General features: G+C 41.5%; 1 protein-coding gene across 1 annotated transcript in view; it reads left to right on the plus strand.

Annotated features, from left to right (window-relative positions):
* Msh4 (mutS homolog 4) overlaps positions 1-18,249 on the plus strand; it is a 58,089-nt gene that overhangs the window by 21,450 nt on the left and 18,390 nt on the right. The window contains exons 9-13 of the mRNA XM_055614384.1: positions 321-395; positions 5,587-5,651; positions 6,907-7,076; positions 9,737-9,873; positions 10,816-10,919. Of these exons, the coding sequence (XP_055470359.1) occupies positions 321-395; positions 5,587-5,651; positions 6,907-7,076; positions 9,737-9,873; positions 10,816-10,919 (551 nt within the window). The remainder of the gene's footprint in view (positions 1-320; positions 396-5,586; positions 5,652-6,906; positions 7,077-9,736; positions 9,874-10,815; positions 10,920-18,249) is intronic.

The raw sequence follows: 18,249 nt of genomic DNA on the forward strand, positions 1-18,249 counted from the left end.
TTTTTTGTTTGTTTTTGAGACAAGTTTCTCTGTATATCTGTATATCTGGACTTGCTTTGCAGACCGGGATGGCCTCACAGCAATCTACCTCTGCCTCCCAGATTGTGGACATAGCAGGCTTGTGCAGGAAATGTTTTTCTAAGTCACCTGGGAAACTGAGATTCAGCCTGTTTATAGGAAGCTTTGTGCCCTTATTCATTAATGTCAGTCTTTTGCTGCTGCTAATTACTGCGCTGTTTCCTTTGACTATTGCAGTTTAAATTGCACAATTATCATCGTATTGAAACCTAGGGTGTTCACATTGTCTTTTATCTTGACAGGTTAATGCAGCTGAATCAAAGATAACAAATTTGATCTACCTGAAGCATACTTTGGAACTTGTGGATCCTTTAAAGGTAACTCATATATGCACTGCCCAAAACATATAAAGAATTAGTTTTAGACTTTTTTTGTAAAGAAAAAAGTAAACTTGGAAGTTGTAAGAATATATTTTTTCTCTTTGCATATATAAAACATACATATATAAATACACATTGTTGCCCTTGGTATTAACTGACCCATTTGAAACAACTTATAGTACCTAAGTACTAAACTCCATCTTTTCTATGATCAAGGATGTTCTCTTACACAACATACTGCTGAGCATGGTGGTGCAAGCCTGTTATCCCAGCACTCTGGGAGGCAGAGTCAGGTGGATTGCTGTGAGTTTGAGGCCAGCCTGGTCTACAAAGTGAGCTTAGGACAGCCAAGGCTATACAGAGAAACCCTGTCTCAAAAAACCAAAAACATTTCCCATTGGTTCCTGTTGGGCAAGCAAAACAATTTTATAAACTTCAGTGTCTCAAATTAGAATATTTAACATTATATATCCCGCATTCATTTTTCAGTTATCATAATAGTTTCTTTGTAGTTTTCTAAAGGGATTCTGCCCATAACTATACATTAATGTTTTTAAACTTCTTTTTAGTATGTTTTTAAATTTTTATTTATTGAAAAAAAAAAAACATGTATTTTGATCATGTTTTCCCCTGTTTAGTTCTTCCCAGATCTCCCCGCCTTCCTACATAACTAACATTATGTTCTTTTTTTTTTCTCTTTAAAAAAAAGACAAAACCAAAAGTAAACTAACAACAAAAATAAGAAACACACACTAAATTCACACAAAAATAAAAATGAAAACGAACAACAGGGGCTGGAGAAACAGCTCAGCAGGTGAGAGCACTGGCTGCTCTTCTGGAGGGCAGCATTCATTCCCAGCACCCACAGGGCAGGTCACGCTGTCTGTAACTCCAGTCCAGGGGATCTGACACCTTCACACAGACACACATGCACACAATGCACATAAAATAAAAATAAATCACTGAAATTTTTAAATTAAAAAAAAAAAACAAACAAGCAAAAGACTAGTAAGACAACAATAAAAGCCTAAACAAAGCACAGTGAGACAAAAAGTCTATAAAAGTACTATTGACTGGGGAATTGGAGAGATGGCTCAGAGGTTAAGAACACTGGCTGCTCTTCCAGAAGTTCTGAGTTCAATTCCCAGCACCCACATGGTGCTTACAAGTGTCTGTAACTACAGCCATATGGGATCAGATGCCCTCTTTTGGTGTGCAAGTGTACATGCAGACAAAACACCCATATAATAAAACAAATAAATCTTAAAATATCATTGAGTTAGTTTTCTGTTGGCCAGCTGCTCATGGGTGTGGGGCTTGCCCTGAGGTTAATATACCCAGTGACACTCCATTGGGAAAAACTGCCTTTCCCTTTGCTAATGGGCGTTAGTTGCAGATAGCTTCTTGGTTAGGGTGGGAGCTCATGTCTGCTTCCCCTTCTCAGTGCTAGGACCCCACCTAGCCAGAACCTGTGCAGGCCTGTGCATATTAGCATAGTCTCTGTGAGTTCATCAGTCCTGTTGTGTGGAAGACCCTGTTTTCTTGGAGTCATTCATCAACTCTGACTCTTTCAATCTTTTCTCCTCCTCTTCTCTTCTGTATAGATCTCGGAGCCTTGATGGGAGGGCTTTGATGCAGAGCCCATAGAACTCTCTGCACACTGAACACTTGTGGTTCTTTGTGTTAGTTCCCACCTATTGCAAGACGAAGTTTTACTGATGACAGCTAAGGGAGACCCTGGTCTGTGGGTATGCCAGTATGGCATCAGGAGTCACTCCCCTCGGCCTGTGGCCTGTGTTGTCTCAGGTTCTTGGCTGCTTTAGCGGTGTCAGGTATGGGTTCTATCTCTTAGAGTGGAACTTACATCCAGTCAGAAAGTACTTGGTTACTTTCTTAGGGTTTCTGTTTCTGTGAAGAGACACCATGACCACAGGAAATCTTACAGAGGAAACATTTGATTGGGGTTGGCTTTCAGAGGGTTAGTTCATTATCGTCATGGCAGGGAGTAAGGCAATGTGCAGGCAGATATGGTGTTGGAGAGGTAGCTGAGAGGTCTACATTCTGAGCCACAGGCAGAGAAGTGAGTGCCGCCCTAGGCTTCCTGTTAGTATCTGAGACCTCAGAGCCCACTTCCATGGTAACACACTTCCTCCAACAAGGCTATGCCCAAATAATAGTGCCACTCCCTGTGGGGAAGCTTTCAAACATTCGAGTCTGTAGGGCCAAACTATTCAAACCACAGTTACTCCTATAATATTTGTGCCAGTGTTGCACCAGTATATCCTGCAGGTGGGTCACTGCTGAGGTCGCAGGGATTGAGGCTGGATATACTGATGGTTACTCTCCCCTGGTGGCACACAGAGTACCTTCCAGTACTGTGGATGACAGTCAGTAGTGAGACCTCAGGTTAGGCACCAGCGCAGCTTCTCCATGTCAGTGACACATGTCACTGCTGGCTTCAGCAGTAGGGCCTTACTGTCAGGCTTTTATGGAGTAACCAATAGTCTTGGCAACTGTAATGTTTGGGGATTCCCATTTGGCTGACAACTCAACCAGACTTAACCCATTCCTGGCAATGGAAGTATTGCTTTGTGGTATAAGATGTCTAGTTGGGGCACGGTCTTCCCTAATTTGGTGATTTCATTTAGATTCTTTTCATATGTGCATTTATTTTGGGATGCCTCCAGTACGTTTCCATATGGTTTTTCAAATGGCCTTTAGAGTTAGTTGTCCTTCCCCACATTCCCTCCTTTACCTTTCTGTACTATCCCCTTTCCTATTTAATCCCCCTATTCTAGTTCACCCTGGTCTCTCCATAGCAATGCACCTTATTTCCCCTTTCTTGGGAGATTCTCTCCTCCCTGCTAGTCCCTTATGAGATACCTAATCTTTATTGCTATCTGGATTCCAGCATACACAGTAATGGCTTGAAAGCTAACATCCATATGTAAGAGAAAACATACAATATTTGTTTTTTGGGGGTCTGGGTTACTTCATTCAATATAAGTTTTCCCTAGGTACATTCATTCACTAGCCTATTTCATTTTTCTAACAGCTGAACAATAGTCCATTGTATAAACATTTTTATTATCCATTCATCATTCGATGAAACTACTTCTAGTTTCTAGCTATTCTGAATAGAACAACAATGAACATGGATGGGCAAGTAGCTCTGTAGTAGGATGGAGCCTCTTTGGGTGTCTGCCCAAGACTGGTATAGCTTAATCTAAGGGTAGATCTAGTCTCAGCCTTTTGAGGAACCATCACACTGATTTCCATAGTAGTTGTACAGGTTTGCACTTCAACCAGGAATGGATATGTGTTTTCCCTTATTCCACATCTTCACTAGCATGAGCTGTCATTTATTGATTTTGACCAATTTGATTGCTTTAAGATGAAATCTCAAAGTTTTTTTATTTGTGTTTCCCTGATAATTAAGGATATTGAATATTTCTTTAAGTGCCTCTCAGACATTTGTGTTTCTGTCTTTTGAGAACTCTTTATTTAGTTGTGTACCTTGCCTTTTAATTTGGTTATTTTTCGTTTGATCTCTAGTATTTTTTCTTTATGTATTTTGGATATTAGTTAGTCCTCTACTGGATGTGTAGTTGGTAAATATCTTTTCCATTCTGTAAGCTGCAACTTGTGCAAAAGATGGTGTCATTTGCTGTATAGCTTTTCAGCTTCATGAGGTCACATTTATTAATTAGTTAATATTAATTGTTGGTCTTAATGCCGGTGCTACTGGTGTTGTGTACAGAAAGTCTTGTCCTGTGCCAATGAGTCCAAGTTTAAGATTCTTCCCACTTTCTCTTCTGACAGTTTCAGGGTTTCTAGCCTTATGTTGAGGTCCTTGATCCATTTGGAATTTAGTTTTGTTTGCATTCTTCTATGTGCAGCCATCAAGTTTGTCCAGTACCATTTGTTTAAAGTAGGAAAGTTTCTCAGCTTTCTGATGTTGTCGTGTTGTAGAAAAGAGAGATGAGTGAAATGGGCAGCTTCTGCAATACCTGGTCGGAAGGCAAGCTGCACTTATCTTAAAGGAGACACTCACAGTGTGCAGCTTCTTTTGGAAAGATGTATTAGGGATTGAGCCAGGGGCCTCGCACATGCTGAGCACAGAGCTTCCCTCCCCCTCCTGCAGCACTCACATTTAGATATTGTAATGCTAGTCCCAGGAGTCTGTTGAAAAGTCATTATATCCACTGCAGTTCATTTACATTAGTGAGAAAGTGCATGAAGAATAGAGCTGCAGTAATTAAAGGAGCTCCAGTAATTAGAATTCAAAGGTGAAATATTGGAAGTTTAAGAAATTGCTATTGGGCTGGCAAGATGGCTCCATGGGTTAAATACTTACGCCTGGCCCCCGGAGTTTGGTTCCTAAGACCCAGATGGCGGAGGCAAGAACTAATTGTGCATGTTGTCTTTGACCTCCATACATGTGCTGTGGTGCACATATGCGCACACATACACACTAAATAAATAAACACTGCTATAAAAAGTTTCTGATGTTGACATTGATGTTCTGGTGACATTGGGAACATACAATTATATCATTTTTAAAATTTCAAATAGAGACAAGAAATGTACTGTTATACTTAAATCTTTGGAAAGGAAATTGACTTAGGAGTGATTGAATTTTTCTATGGTTCTGTGAACTGTCTTACCAGCATGCATATGTTATTTTTCCATCCAGAAGCAAATCAAATTATATCCATCATGTCCCCCCAAATTGAAATGGCCAGTGAAAGTAACTGCTTTGTATCCTCCTTGCATCCCTTTGCTCAGTTGGTGACCGTTTAGAGTTCCCATTAGGTAAAAGAGAGTTTTGAGTGCCATTTTTGCTGTATGGGAAATTGCTCTGTATATAAACCCACATCTTGAAATTATCATAGGGTAACTTTGGTTGTACAGCAGTGGCTGTTTCAGTGCCTACCTGTGTAAGAAACTCGATGCTGCTTAGGAGACAGAAAAGCAGAAGTCCTCACTTGAAGTGGTGGACGACTTTATTACCTGTGTGCATCTCACCTGCAAAGATGCAGTCTGTCCTCAACTCCATGTGTGTCTGAAATCTCGTGAGAATGGAGTTGAGAAAATGGAGAAAGAACATTTGATCAAATGTTAAATATAACATGTTGATTTTGAATAGTACCATGACTTGCTAACTTTTGATTTTGTTTCTTATCAGGTCACCTTGAAGAACTGTAGCACACCCTTATTAAGAGCTTACTATGGCTCATTGGAAGACAATAGGTTTGTCACCTATTAATATTACTGATTGTAGTTGATTTTAACAACTCTGTCTTTCAGCCCAGCGATAGTGGCACTGACTGTAATCCCACCACTTGGGAGGCAGAGGCAGGCAGATCTCTATGAATTTGAGGCCAGCCTAGTCTACAAAGAGAGTCCAGGACAGCCAAGGCCACACAGAGAAAAACCAAAAACAAACAAACAGAAAAAAAGAAAAACCAAATTACTTGACTGAGGTGTAATGATACTTCCAGTACTTGGGAAGCAGAGAGAGGCAGGCAGATCTCTGTAAGTTCAAGGCTAGTCTAGTCTTCATAGCAAGTTCCAGGAAACTGGGGCTCCATAGTGAGGCCTTGTCTCAACAATAATTACTCAAGTTTCTTCAAAGTATTCATTAAATATCAATTACATATTCTGTGGGTACGATAATAGGATAAAAACCCAATGGCTGTTTGTACTAATGTTGCCTTTCTAGCCATTCTCCATGAGGACACTTGCTGGTATTAAAATACATCCTTCTCTTTTGTTAAATCATGGAAGGCCTGAGGTAGGGAGAAAAATAGATATGAATGTAGAACAAGTTCTAAAAACAATTAATATTGTTAAATTACTAGTAATAGCACCTTGGTTCTTGACCAAACATGTTATCAGGCTTAATAATTGCGTTGTTGATTGAAGGTTTGCATCCTATGTTATATTATAAGCTGAACTTGCTTAGTTAAATGTGATGTCCAAGAACAGAATAGTAGGAAAGTTAGGAAAATTGATGTCACCAGGACTACTGCTTGTATAGTTGGACTACTGTGCTTGGTAACTGGTGGTTGTAGGCTCCTGTTTGTGTCCCACAATACATATTCCTTACTGAGGGGGACGTGTTTGGTAGATGCCTGTGCCTAATGCAGCTCTTGCTGCATGGCCTGAGGAATGCAGGAACATGCACTTAGATTTGTCTGTCATTCTTGAGGGTCATGCTGATAGTGACTCCATGATTCACTCATAGCCATAGTGAGCATGTGTAACCTGGGAGAAGTTCCTATTAGCAAATTTTAGTTTTATTTGGTGGTCTCACACTATTTTTGAGTAAACCTGACTGCCAGAAAAAAAAATATAGTTTTAAGTTCAGGCAATGATAACTCTAACCTCGATAAATATAAACATTAATTATTTATTGTAAAATAACCCTCAACAAAGGTTTACTCTCGTAAACTGTGAAAGTAGCTGTTTGCTTATTACCTGTTTTGTTTTGTCTTAATGCTAGGTTTGGGCTAATACTTGAGAAAATTAAAACAGTGATAAATGATGATGCAAGATACATGAAAGGTTGCTTGAACATGCGGACTCAGAAGTGCTATGCAGTGCGTTCAAACATCAGTGAGTTCCTAGACATAGCTAGGAGGACATACACAGAGATAGTGGACGACATAGCAGGTAATTATTTTAGCGTGTTTCCATGGCTTTCACTCAGAAAATATTTTACTACATGTCTTATTTTTTTACTGGTGGTAGAAATTAGTTCCCTCTCTGTATTATATTACTATATGTATATGAAACCTTATTAGGTATATAATACAATATATATATTTTATATATATTCAGCAAGGCTAACACATATTGCTCTTTAAGAAGCTTCTTCAAAAGAAACAAACAACAACAACAACAAAAACATTTGACCATGCTTCAGTGAATAGATGAGCAATACAAATTGGACTTGTTTTTTGATTTTGCTTTTGTTTTGTTGTTGGGTTTTGTTTTTGTTTTTGTTTTGAAGTGGAGTCAAAACAGTAGAGATGTTGACCTAGGAGGACTGGGAAGTAAGTGTAATTGAGGTGCATTATGTGAAATTCCCAGATAATAAGTAAAAATATTCTGTTAGAAAAAAAAAATTATGTTATCAGGCCTGGTGGCACACACCTTTAGTCCCAGAACTCTAGGGCTGGAGGAAACTGATTTTCATGAGTTTGAAGGCAGCCTAGTGAATTCCAGGTCAGCCTGATCTGCGTGATGAGATCCTGTCTCAGAAGAAAAGGAAAAGAAAGACAATGATGTCAGAGTGTTGGAGAGTGGTCTCATATACCCTGGGAAACACTTGAAGAATGAAGAGGATTGATACTACAGTGCTTTAGCTGGGAGTGGCACCATTTTCTCAGAGGATTAGCCTCTGAGTCTGGAAATTTTTCAGTGCATACTTACAAAATTCCTGCAGTGTGCACACCGACCTGAGTCAGGGGTGCATCGTGAAAGACAGAAGAGGTCAGTGTGAGTGCTGGGTGTGCTGGCTGCTGGAAAAGGAACCTCTATTTGCCTGTTTCAGTTGTCATCTTTAATGACCTCCTTCTGTTAACCCAGGCCTAGTCCTGGAAGCTTCTGGCCTCTATACCGTCTAACGTAGGCCTAGAGTGTTTTCAGCCTCTGAGACATATGCTTAATAAGCATAATAACCCTTTCTTGTTTCTTGTTCTGAGCTCTGTGCTGGCTGGTTCAACCCAGCTGTTCTGGCTCAAACTCCTCTCCCAGCGGACTCATTCAATTTGGCTTCTCCCTAGGCTCTTGAATTGTTCTGCTTGGCCCTCCAACTAACTCCAGCAATCTTTTCTAATCTGTTGGCTCCTTCTCATTCTCTGGCTTGTTTTGCCTTTACCTGTATCTAGCTTGTTCTTCCTTTCTCTCTCTCTCTCTCTCTCTTTCTGAAACCTGTCTCTTTATTACTGGTAAAATTGCCTCTTCTCCCTCATTCTCAGTGTTGTTCCCTTAAGCAGCTTCCCTTTCCTCCCTGTTCTTGTAAAAGTTAGGTGTATCCTATTCTGTCAAGTCTTTCTCTCATTTGTCACTTTTTCTGCCACTCAATTAGATATCACTTTCAAACATGGGTGCTTCCTTCTACAAACCAATTTTACCTTCATTTGGGATTAAAGGACTTAAGCTTTTCTTTACTGAAACTTGCTCTTTACCAGGCTGACCTTGGACTGAGATCTGCTTGCCTCTGTCTCCTGGATTAAAGGTATATTTGTATTCCAGCCTGATCACACAGACCTAGAAGGTCTTTAGATGTGATCTCTTGCCAGAGCAGCTATGTTATGAATCAAAGTTCCTCTACAGGCTGCCTTATGTCATCTCCACATAGGCTGGAGACACTTGGGAAGAAGGGACATCAATTGAAAACTGTCTCCACCAGACTGGCCAATGGCAAGCTCAAGGGCCCATTTTCTTGTTTGGTGATTGATGTGGGAGGGTCCAGCTTACTGTGAATAGCAGGTGGTCCTGGGTGCTGTAAGAAAGCAAGCTGTGCAGCCAGTAAGACCTCCAAGGTCTCTCTGTGGTTCCCGCCTCCAGGTGTCTTCCCTGTGTCCATCCTTGCGCTGACTTCACCCAGTGACAGAATGTGACCTGAGCGTTGTCCTTTCTTTCTCCCCAAATTGCTTTTGGACATGGTGTTTTATCACAGCAGTTGAAACCCTAACTAGGACACAAAGTTAAAGAAAAAATTGTTACTACTTGACAAACTAATTATTTAGCAGATAGGCCATGGTAAAGAGAAATGTAGCCTCAAGTGCAAGTGGAATTTCTAGACCCCATGTGGTAAAACCACTGAGAAAGCAGGAAGGCCAGGAGGAGCAGTGTAAGAACATGGTGTTGATGTTTTATAAGTAATGTTCATGATCAAGTGCTACGGTAGTGACACAGACTTAGCCTTTGTAGTGTGTGGGATTGACAGAAAGTTTAGACATACTTTTCAGATTCTAAATTATCTGATACCTATTTCATTCTGGGAACATGCTGGTAAAATTTAAGCAATTTAGGTAACTTCTGTTATACTAAAAAGTTGAATGAATAATGACCCAGAACTCTAATATTCCTAATTTTCAGAAAAAGTATAGTTCTTGTTCTTTCTTGTTTTAATTTTTACGATTTCTTTTCTTTTAAAATACATATCAGAGAATATCATTTTAGAGGGTGCTTATCCATATCTTTTGGACATTAGAATTTGTTACTGTTTCCTGTTTCTGTATAAAATAATAAGCTTATTATTTTATGACTACACAGAAATTTCCCATCAGGAAATTCTTGTTTCCCTTGCTCCTGGTCCCTAGGAATGATATCACAGCTTGCAGAGAAGTACAGCCTTCCCTTACGGACCAGCTTCAGCTCTGCACGTGGCTTTTTCATCCAGATGACTACAGACTGTGCCGGGCTCTCTGCTGAGCAGCTTCCCTCGGAGTTTATTAAGGTGAACTTGGCTGGGCGCAGGCATGGCTGTCCCTGGCTTTGAGGCATTGCATGGGCGGGGCTTCCAGCACTAGTTTGCCATCTGTCTTTTTGGTGTGTGGCTTCGCTACTGTGCTCACTGAGCAGGCACACCATAGTGACAGGCTTGATGGGACAGCAAGAGTAGGCAAAAGACAAACAAAGAAGCCAGTCCAAAAGATGCTTTGACAACAGAATTGAAGAAAACACTGCAAAACATTTTGTTTAAGAACTTTTAACTTCATTGTTTTATATGTGGTCAGAGGTCAGAGGACAATGTGGGAGTCAGTTCTCTCCTTCCAACATGGAGGTCCCAGGGACTGAACTCAGGTCTCCTGGTTTAGCTGTGTTCTTTTACCTACTGAAGCATTTCTCCTGCCTTTGGTTTTACATAGTTTTCCAGATGCATTTTCCTATCAAAGATTTGACAGTTTCTGCCGTAAGGAAATACGTTTGTTTAATATAGCGTTTGCAAGCCTGTGAATACATTCACTCCTCAACTGTGTACACAGACAGTATATATCAACACTGTCTTACTGGACAGTGAGGAGTACATGGAAGAGCTGTGGAGTGAGAGACGGGGAGTGAGGTTCAGGTCGGGGACAAGGGAGAGTGTGAGACAGTGAGGGTCATGGAGTGCCCACTACATGCATCACCTGCTGATGGGTGTCATCTTCTAACCTTTCTGCAGGCCATGTCAGAACTTAACAGCTCGTCTCGCTGGAGAGATTGCCTTAAAACATCTTCCTTTATCTTTGACGTAGTCTTGCTCTTATTTTTCACAGGCAGTACTGAGGACTTTCTTTGTAATACTTTATCTCAGAAATTAAAGTGATTAACTCAGTTATCTTTCTGTCCTATGAACTGTATGTTTTATCTCGTTTGCATGTACACATAGCTTGACACCATTTTTAAATTTCTGCAGATTGCTAAAGTGAAAAATTCATATAGCTTTACATCGACAGATTTAATTAAAATGAATGAAAGATGTCAAGAGTCTCTGCGAGAAATCTACCACATGACCTACATGTAAGAGCATTTGAATACTGAATTAAATTGATTTAATTTGAGGAATTATAATAGATTTAATTAGTTGACTGAATTGTGAATGTTAGAAAAGAAAGTATGCCATGTGAGAACGAATGAGTCTGTGGACAGTGTGAGGGAGACCTTGTCGGAAGGGTCAGCTACTCCAGGACTTCCGCACTGTGCAGTGTGCCCTTGTGTAAAGCTCATGTGCCAGGCTCATCTTGGGCTTAATTCTGCTTATTCCTTTCCTGTGCTCTGTGAGCATTGGCTTCTCACTCTCTGGCATTCCTAAGGCAGCATCATTACAGTGCCAGCTCTTTTCTTGTTCATGGGACAGTAGCCTTGAGATTAGGAGAGACAGAATATTCAGAATTGGTAGGCTGAGATAGAGGGGGAGGAGAGGCTTTCAAAACAGTTTCAAGTCCTGGACCTCAGAGACTATTAACTTAATGTAAACTTTGGGTACATATTCATCCTTGAGAGGGAAAAAATTCCTGGAGTGTATGTAGAAGAATTTTAATTTAGAACATGGCTGTTGTGGCAAGAGATCGAATGCAAAAGACCTTCTAGGTCTGTCTGATCCGGCTGGAATACAAACATACTTTTAATCCAGGAGACAGAGGCAAGCAGATCTGAGTTCAAGGCCAGGCTTGTATAGAGCAAGTATCTGGTAAAGAAATGCTTAGTTCCGTGGTACACACCTTTAATCCCAAATAATGAAGGTAAAGTTAGTTTGTAAAAGGAAGCACCCTTGGGGGCGGGGCAAGATGGCGGCGCCGGGAGGACTCTCATTCTGAGGAGCAGCACAGCAGGATTGGCACAGTGACTGAAAGATCCCCGGAGGGTATCTTCCGTCAGAGAGACCCCCTCCCAAGGAACAACGAGGCCATTCGGATGCAAACAGCAAGAGGCTTTTATTTTGATACACGAGTACTCGGGGCAGCAAGGTCACTCGGGAGAACTTTGCGCGCCCCCTGGGTGAAAGGTGAAAGACCCCAGCCTCACACTAAGTTAAACATAGCTAATGCCATTTTGTGAGACACCACTGTTTTGTAAAACTCTGAAGGCCAGATGAGAAACTGGAAAATTACTGAAAAATCCTAGCTGTGTCACCCACTTGGGATATCTGTGGTCAGGCTGCCCCAGTCATACTAAAAACAGTTTGTGTTAATCACTCTCATAGATATCTGTGAGACTGTTTCAGCTAAGATAGGGAAAAACAAAATAACAGGTGGCGGGCCATGTCAAGGGGTCATCCTACCCCCCTTGACCACCCAGTTCCTGGAATCTTGGTGCCCCTGCCAAACTTTGATGCAAATTGTGGTCTCGTGTAAACGTACCAATCAGCCCCCTGTAACCATGCCCTCTCGTGTCTGTACCAGTGCTACTGCCTCTAAAACCCTATAAAAACCCCAGCTTCCCATCTAGGGGGCGCGGAAGTCTTCCAAATGACTTTTCGCCCCGGGTACCCGAGTATCAAAATAAAAGCCTCTTGCTGTTTGCATCCGAATGGACTCGTTGATCCTTGGGAGGGGGTCTCTCTGACGGAAGATACCCTCCGGGGATCTTTCAAAGGCTGGGGTTTTTATAGGGTTTTAGAGCAGAAGCGTGGGTACAGAAGCGAGAAGCATGGTTACAGGGGGCTGATTGGTACGTTTACATGAGACCACGGTTTGCGTCAAAGTTTGGCAGGGACACCAAGATTCCAGGAACTGGGTGGTCAAAACAGTCATGATGACCCCCTGATGTGGCCCGCCACCTGCTGTTTTCCTTAGGACCCTTATCTTAACTGGAACAGTCTCACAGATATCCATGAGGGTGATTAATACAAACTGTTTTTAGCTCAACTGGGGCAGCCTGACCACAGATATCCCAAGTGGGTGACACAGCTGGGGGTTTCTTAGTAATTTTCCAGTTTCTCATCTGGCCTTCAGAGTTTTACAAAACAGTGGTGTCTCACAAAATGGCGTTAGCTATGTTTAACTTAGGGTGAGGCAGGGGTCTTTCATGACCAGCAATCAGAACTCTCGGCCATAAAACACAAGTGGTTGTGTTTCTCAGGTGAGAGGATACCCCACAGTGGGAGATTCAATCAGCTTTAACTCACCCGGCTAAACCTCGGAAGAGATCCCGGTTGTGCCAGGCGCTTGGTCGTCAGCCCGGGGCTACACGCCACCGCGATCTAGTCACGGTCCCAGACTGAACTGTGGGCCCACAATACCATAGACTAGATTTCCCAGTCGAGAGATAACCCCATGGAGCAGGAAACAATTGGGACCGACCCCAGGTTACCCAGATATCCCCTGGAAAAGACTCAGGTTCCACGGGTACCCCAAGAGCCAGCGCAGACCCAGAGCCGGGAACCCAGGCTCCTCCACGGAGCCCTGTCTGCGCACGTGATTCGCCGCCTCAGGTAGAACTGTGGGCACCAGGCCACCAGGGCACCAGACTGCATGTCTCTGGTAGGAGGAAACCCCCTGCAGAGGGGGTCAGCAGCTCTAACGCTTAGGACACCCAGCACCAAAACACTTCCTGGACTCAAACAGACTCTAGTGCAGGCAGGAGCGCTGTGCTCTGCCGCCATTGTTGAGTTCCCCTGGGGCACTGGGACACACAGCTGCATCCTCAGACCTGCAGGAGCCAAAGAGCCATTACAGCAGCCCTCAGATACTGTGCCAGGGATCGGACAGTTGTCCCTGGCTGGACTGTCAAAACTGTGGGAATCCCTGGTCCTTCAGGGGGGCTGCACCCACAGCGTCTGGACCAGAGCGGTGCCTGCAGCCACCATCCCAGAGACACACAGCTTCTGGTCCAGAGTGAGGCACCCAGCCTCCAGACCAGAGCAGTGCCCCCAGGCGACAACTCAACCTAGGTGCACATTCTCCAGGTCCAGAGCAGAGCAATCAGCCTTTGGCCCAGAGACTTGCTGAGTGCACCTCCCACTTTTCCGGACAGAACTGTGCGCCCCAGGATAACAGACTGAGTTTCCCTGTTGGGAGAAAACCCCACAGCTAGGGAATCAGCAGTTTCTTCAAGAGGACTGTACATGGAAATTTAGTGAGCAGCAGCACACTAAATTTATAACAAGAAACCCAGCAGTGGGGCAGCTGTCTTGAGAAATTCTATGGGTAAGAGGAGATCCCCCCCTGCCTAACATAAACCACAGCTACTACTCAGGGCTATAAACCTGAGGTGAGCAGTGGCAACTCCGGAGAAACACTGGCCATACAGTGACCATAACCAAAAAGCAGAGAAGGACTCCTTCAGGAAAAATCATCTTCCGGCCAAGGGGATACTCCCTACCTCAGGACTCCAGGAAGCATAGAAACTAACAGCCAACACCTAAATCAGCCCAATGGGTAGAGGTCAGCGTAAAGGCTCAACCAACAAAAGACAGAGCAATATGGCATCTCCAGAACCCAGCCATCCAGAGGCGAACAGCCCTGAACAATGCAGCATAATAGAAAATCAAGAAGATGACCTTACATCTATGTTGATGAAGAGAATAATAGAGGAAACAGATAAAATACGTAAAGAATTAGAGGAAGATAAAACCAAACAGATCATGGCTATCCATAAAGAAATGGAGGAAGATAAAGACAAGCAGATTAGGGTCATCCGTGAAGAAATACGAGAAGATGCAGCCAAACAGCTTGTGGCCTTGAGAGAAGAAATAATTAAATCACTGAAAGAAATCAAAGAGACAGAGTTGAAGGAACTAAAAGAAAAAGAGGAAAATACAAGCAGACAGGTGAAGGAAGTAAACAAAACAACTCAAGACCTGAAGATAGAACTAGAAAAATTAAAGAAAACACAAATGGAGAAAATAATGGAGAGGAAGAATTTAGGGAAGAAAACAGGAACTACAGAGGTAAGCATAACCAACAGAATATAAGAAATGGAAGAAAGAATCTCAGGTGTAGAAGATACAATGGAAGAAATCGATGTATCTATCAAAGAAAATGTTAAATCCAAAAAATTCCTGACACAGACTGTCCAAGAAATCCAAGACAATATGAAAAGACAAAACCTAAGAATAATAGGAATAGAGGAAAAAGAAGACTCCCTTCTCCAAGGCCCAGAAAATATTTTCAACAAAATCATTGAAGAAAATTTCCCCAAGTTAAAGGAGAAGCCAATAAGGATACATGAGGCCTACAGAACACCCAACAAATTTGACCAGAAAAGAAAATCCTCCCGCCACATAATAATCAAAACAGTAAGTATACAGAACAAAGAAAAAATACTAAAAGCTGCAAGGGAAAAAGGCCAAGTAACATATAACGGCAAACCCATTAGAATCACACCTGACTTTTCAACAGAAACTATGAAAGCCAGAAGGGCCTGGACAGATATCATGCAGACCCTAAGAGAACACAGATGTCAACCCAGGCTACTATACCCTGCAAAACTCTCAGTCCTCATAGACGGAGAAAACAAGATATTCAATGACAAAAACAAATTTCAACAATACCTACACACAAATCCAGCATTGCAGAAGATACTGTGAAGGGAAAATACAACCCAAGAAAATTAGCTTCTGTCAAGAAAACACAGGAAATAATTAACCTTACTACAGCAAAACAAAAAGCAACCAAGCACACAACCTTATGAACACAGCCAACATCAAAATCAAAGGATCTAACCACCACTGGTCATTAATTTCTCTCAACATCAATGGTCTCAACTCTCCAGTAAAAAGACACAGATTAACAGAATGGATACGTAAACAAAACCCAGCAATCTGTTGCATACAAGAAACATACCTAAGACACAAAGATAGTCATTACCTGAGGGTAAAAGGTTGGAAGGCGACTTTCCATGCAAATGGACCCAAGAAACAAGCAGGATTAGCCATTCTAATATCTGATAAAATAGACTTTCAACCAAAATTAATAAAAAGAGATGAGGAAGGACACTTCATACTCATCAAGGGAAAATTCCACCAGGAAGACATCACAATCCTGAACATCTATGCCCCAAATACAAGAGCACCCACATTTGTAAAAGAAACATTGATAAAATTTAAACCACATATAGATCCCCACACATTAATAGTGGGAGACTTCAACACCCCACTCTCAACAAAGGACAGGTCAACAAAACAGAAATTAAACAAAGAAACAATATCTCTGACAGAGGTCATGAATCACATGGACCTCACAGACATCTACAGAACTTTACACCCAAACACAAAAGAATTTACCTTCTTCTCAGCACCCCATGGAACCTTCTCCAAAATAGACCATATAGTTGGTCACAAAGCAAGCCTCAACAGATACAAGAAGACTGAAATAATCCCTTGTATCCTGTCTGATCACCATGGAATAAAGCTGGGCTTCAACAACAGAAATAGCAAAAAGTCTACACACACATGGAAACTGAACAACTTGTTACTAAATGACAGCTGGGTCAGGGAAGAAATAAAGAAAGAAATTAAAGCCTTTCTAGAACTCAATGAAAATGAAGACACAACATACCCTAACTTGTGGGACACAATGAAAGCAATGCTAAGAGGAAAGTTCATAGCACTAAGTACCTTCAAGAAGAAATTTGAGACAGCTCATTCAAGCAACTTAATGGCCCACTTAAAAACCCTAGAAAAAGAAGAAGCAGACACACCAAAAAGGAGTAGACGGCTGGAAATAATTAAACTCAGGGCTGAAATCAATCAATTAGAAACAAATAAAACAATTCAAAGAATCAATGAAACCAAGAGCTGGTTCTTTGAGAAAATCAACAAGATCGACAAACCCTTAGCCAAGCTAACTAAAAGGCAGAGGGACACCACCCAAATCAACAAAATCAGAAATGAAAAGGGGGACATAACTACAGACACTGAGGAAATCCAAACAGTCATTAGGACTTACTTCAAAAGTCTATATGCCACAAAATTTGAAAATCTAAATGAAATGGACAATTTTCTTGATCGATTTGACTCACCAAAGCTGAATCAGGACCAGGTAAATCAATTAAATAGTCCTATATCCCCCAAAGAAATAGAAGCAGTCATCAAAAGTCTCCCATCCAAAAAAAGCCCAGGACCAGATGGCTTCAGCGTAGAATTCTACCAGACCTTCAAAGAAGAGCTAACTCCAATTCTCTTCAAACTATTCCACAAAATAGAAACAGAAGGAACATTACCAAACTCATTCTATGAAGCCACAATCACCTTGGTACCTAAACCTCACAAAGACTCAACAAAGAAAGAGAATTTCAGGCCAATCTCCCTTATGAACATTGATGCAAAAATACTTAACAAAATACTTGCAAACCGAATCCAAGAACACATCAAAGATATTATCCACTATGACCAAGTAGGCTTCATCCCAGGTATGCAGGGGTGGTTCAATATATGGAAATCCATCAATGTGATCCACCATATTAAAAAAACTGAAAGAAAAAAACCACATGATAATCTCCCTAGATGCTGAAAAAGTATTTGACAAAATCCAACATCCATTCATGTTTAAAGTACTGGAGAGATCAGGGATACAAGGCACATATCTAAACATAGTAAAGGTGATATACAGCAAGCCTATAGCCAACATCAAACTGAATGGAGAGAAACTTAAAGTAATCCCACTGAAATCAGGGACAAGACAAGGCTGCCCACTGTCTCCATATCTCTTCAACATAGTGCTGGAAGTCCTTGCTAGAGCAATAAGACAGTCGAAGGAGATCAAGGGGATACAGATGGGAAAGGAAGAAGTCAAATTATCACTATTTGCAGATGATATGATAGCATATATGAGTGACCCCAAAAACTCTACCAGGGAACTCCTACAGCTGATAAACACCTTCAGCAAAGTGGCCGGATACAAAATTAACTCAAAAAAATCAGTAGCACTCCTGTATACAAAAGACAAAAGGGCTGAGAAAGAAATTAGAGAAACAACAGCCTTCACAATAGCCACAAATGACATAAAGTACTTTGGTGTAACCCTAACCAAGCAAGTCAAAGACTTGTATGAAAAAAATTTCAAGTCTCTGAAGAAAGAATTAGAGGAAGATATGAGAAGACGGAAAGATCTCCCATGCTCATGGCTTGGCAGGATTAACATAGTAAAAATGGCCATCTTATCAAAAGCAATCTACAGATTTAATGCAATTCCCATCAAATTGCCAACACAATTCTTTACAGACCTGGAAAGAAAAATTCTCAACTTCGTATGGAATAACAAGAAACCGAGAATTGCTAAAACAATCCTCTACAATAAAAGATCTTCTGGAGGTATCTCCATCCCTGATCTCAAGCTGTACTATAGAGCAACAGTTATAAAAACTGCATGGTACTGGCATAGAAACAGAATGGTGGATCAATGGAATC

The sequence above is a fragment of the Psammomys obesus genome, unplaced genomic scaffold, assembly GCF_907164565.1.
Source record: "Psammomys obesus unplaced genomic scaffold, mPsaObe1.curated_primary_1811, whole genome shotgun sequence".
Taxonomy (NCBI): Eukaryota; Metazoa; Chordata; class Mammalia; order Rodentia; family Muridae; genus Psammomys; species Psammomys obesus.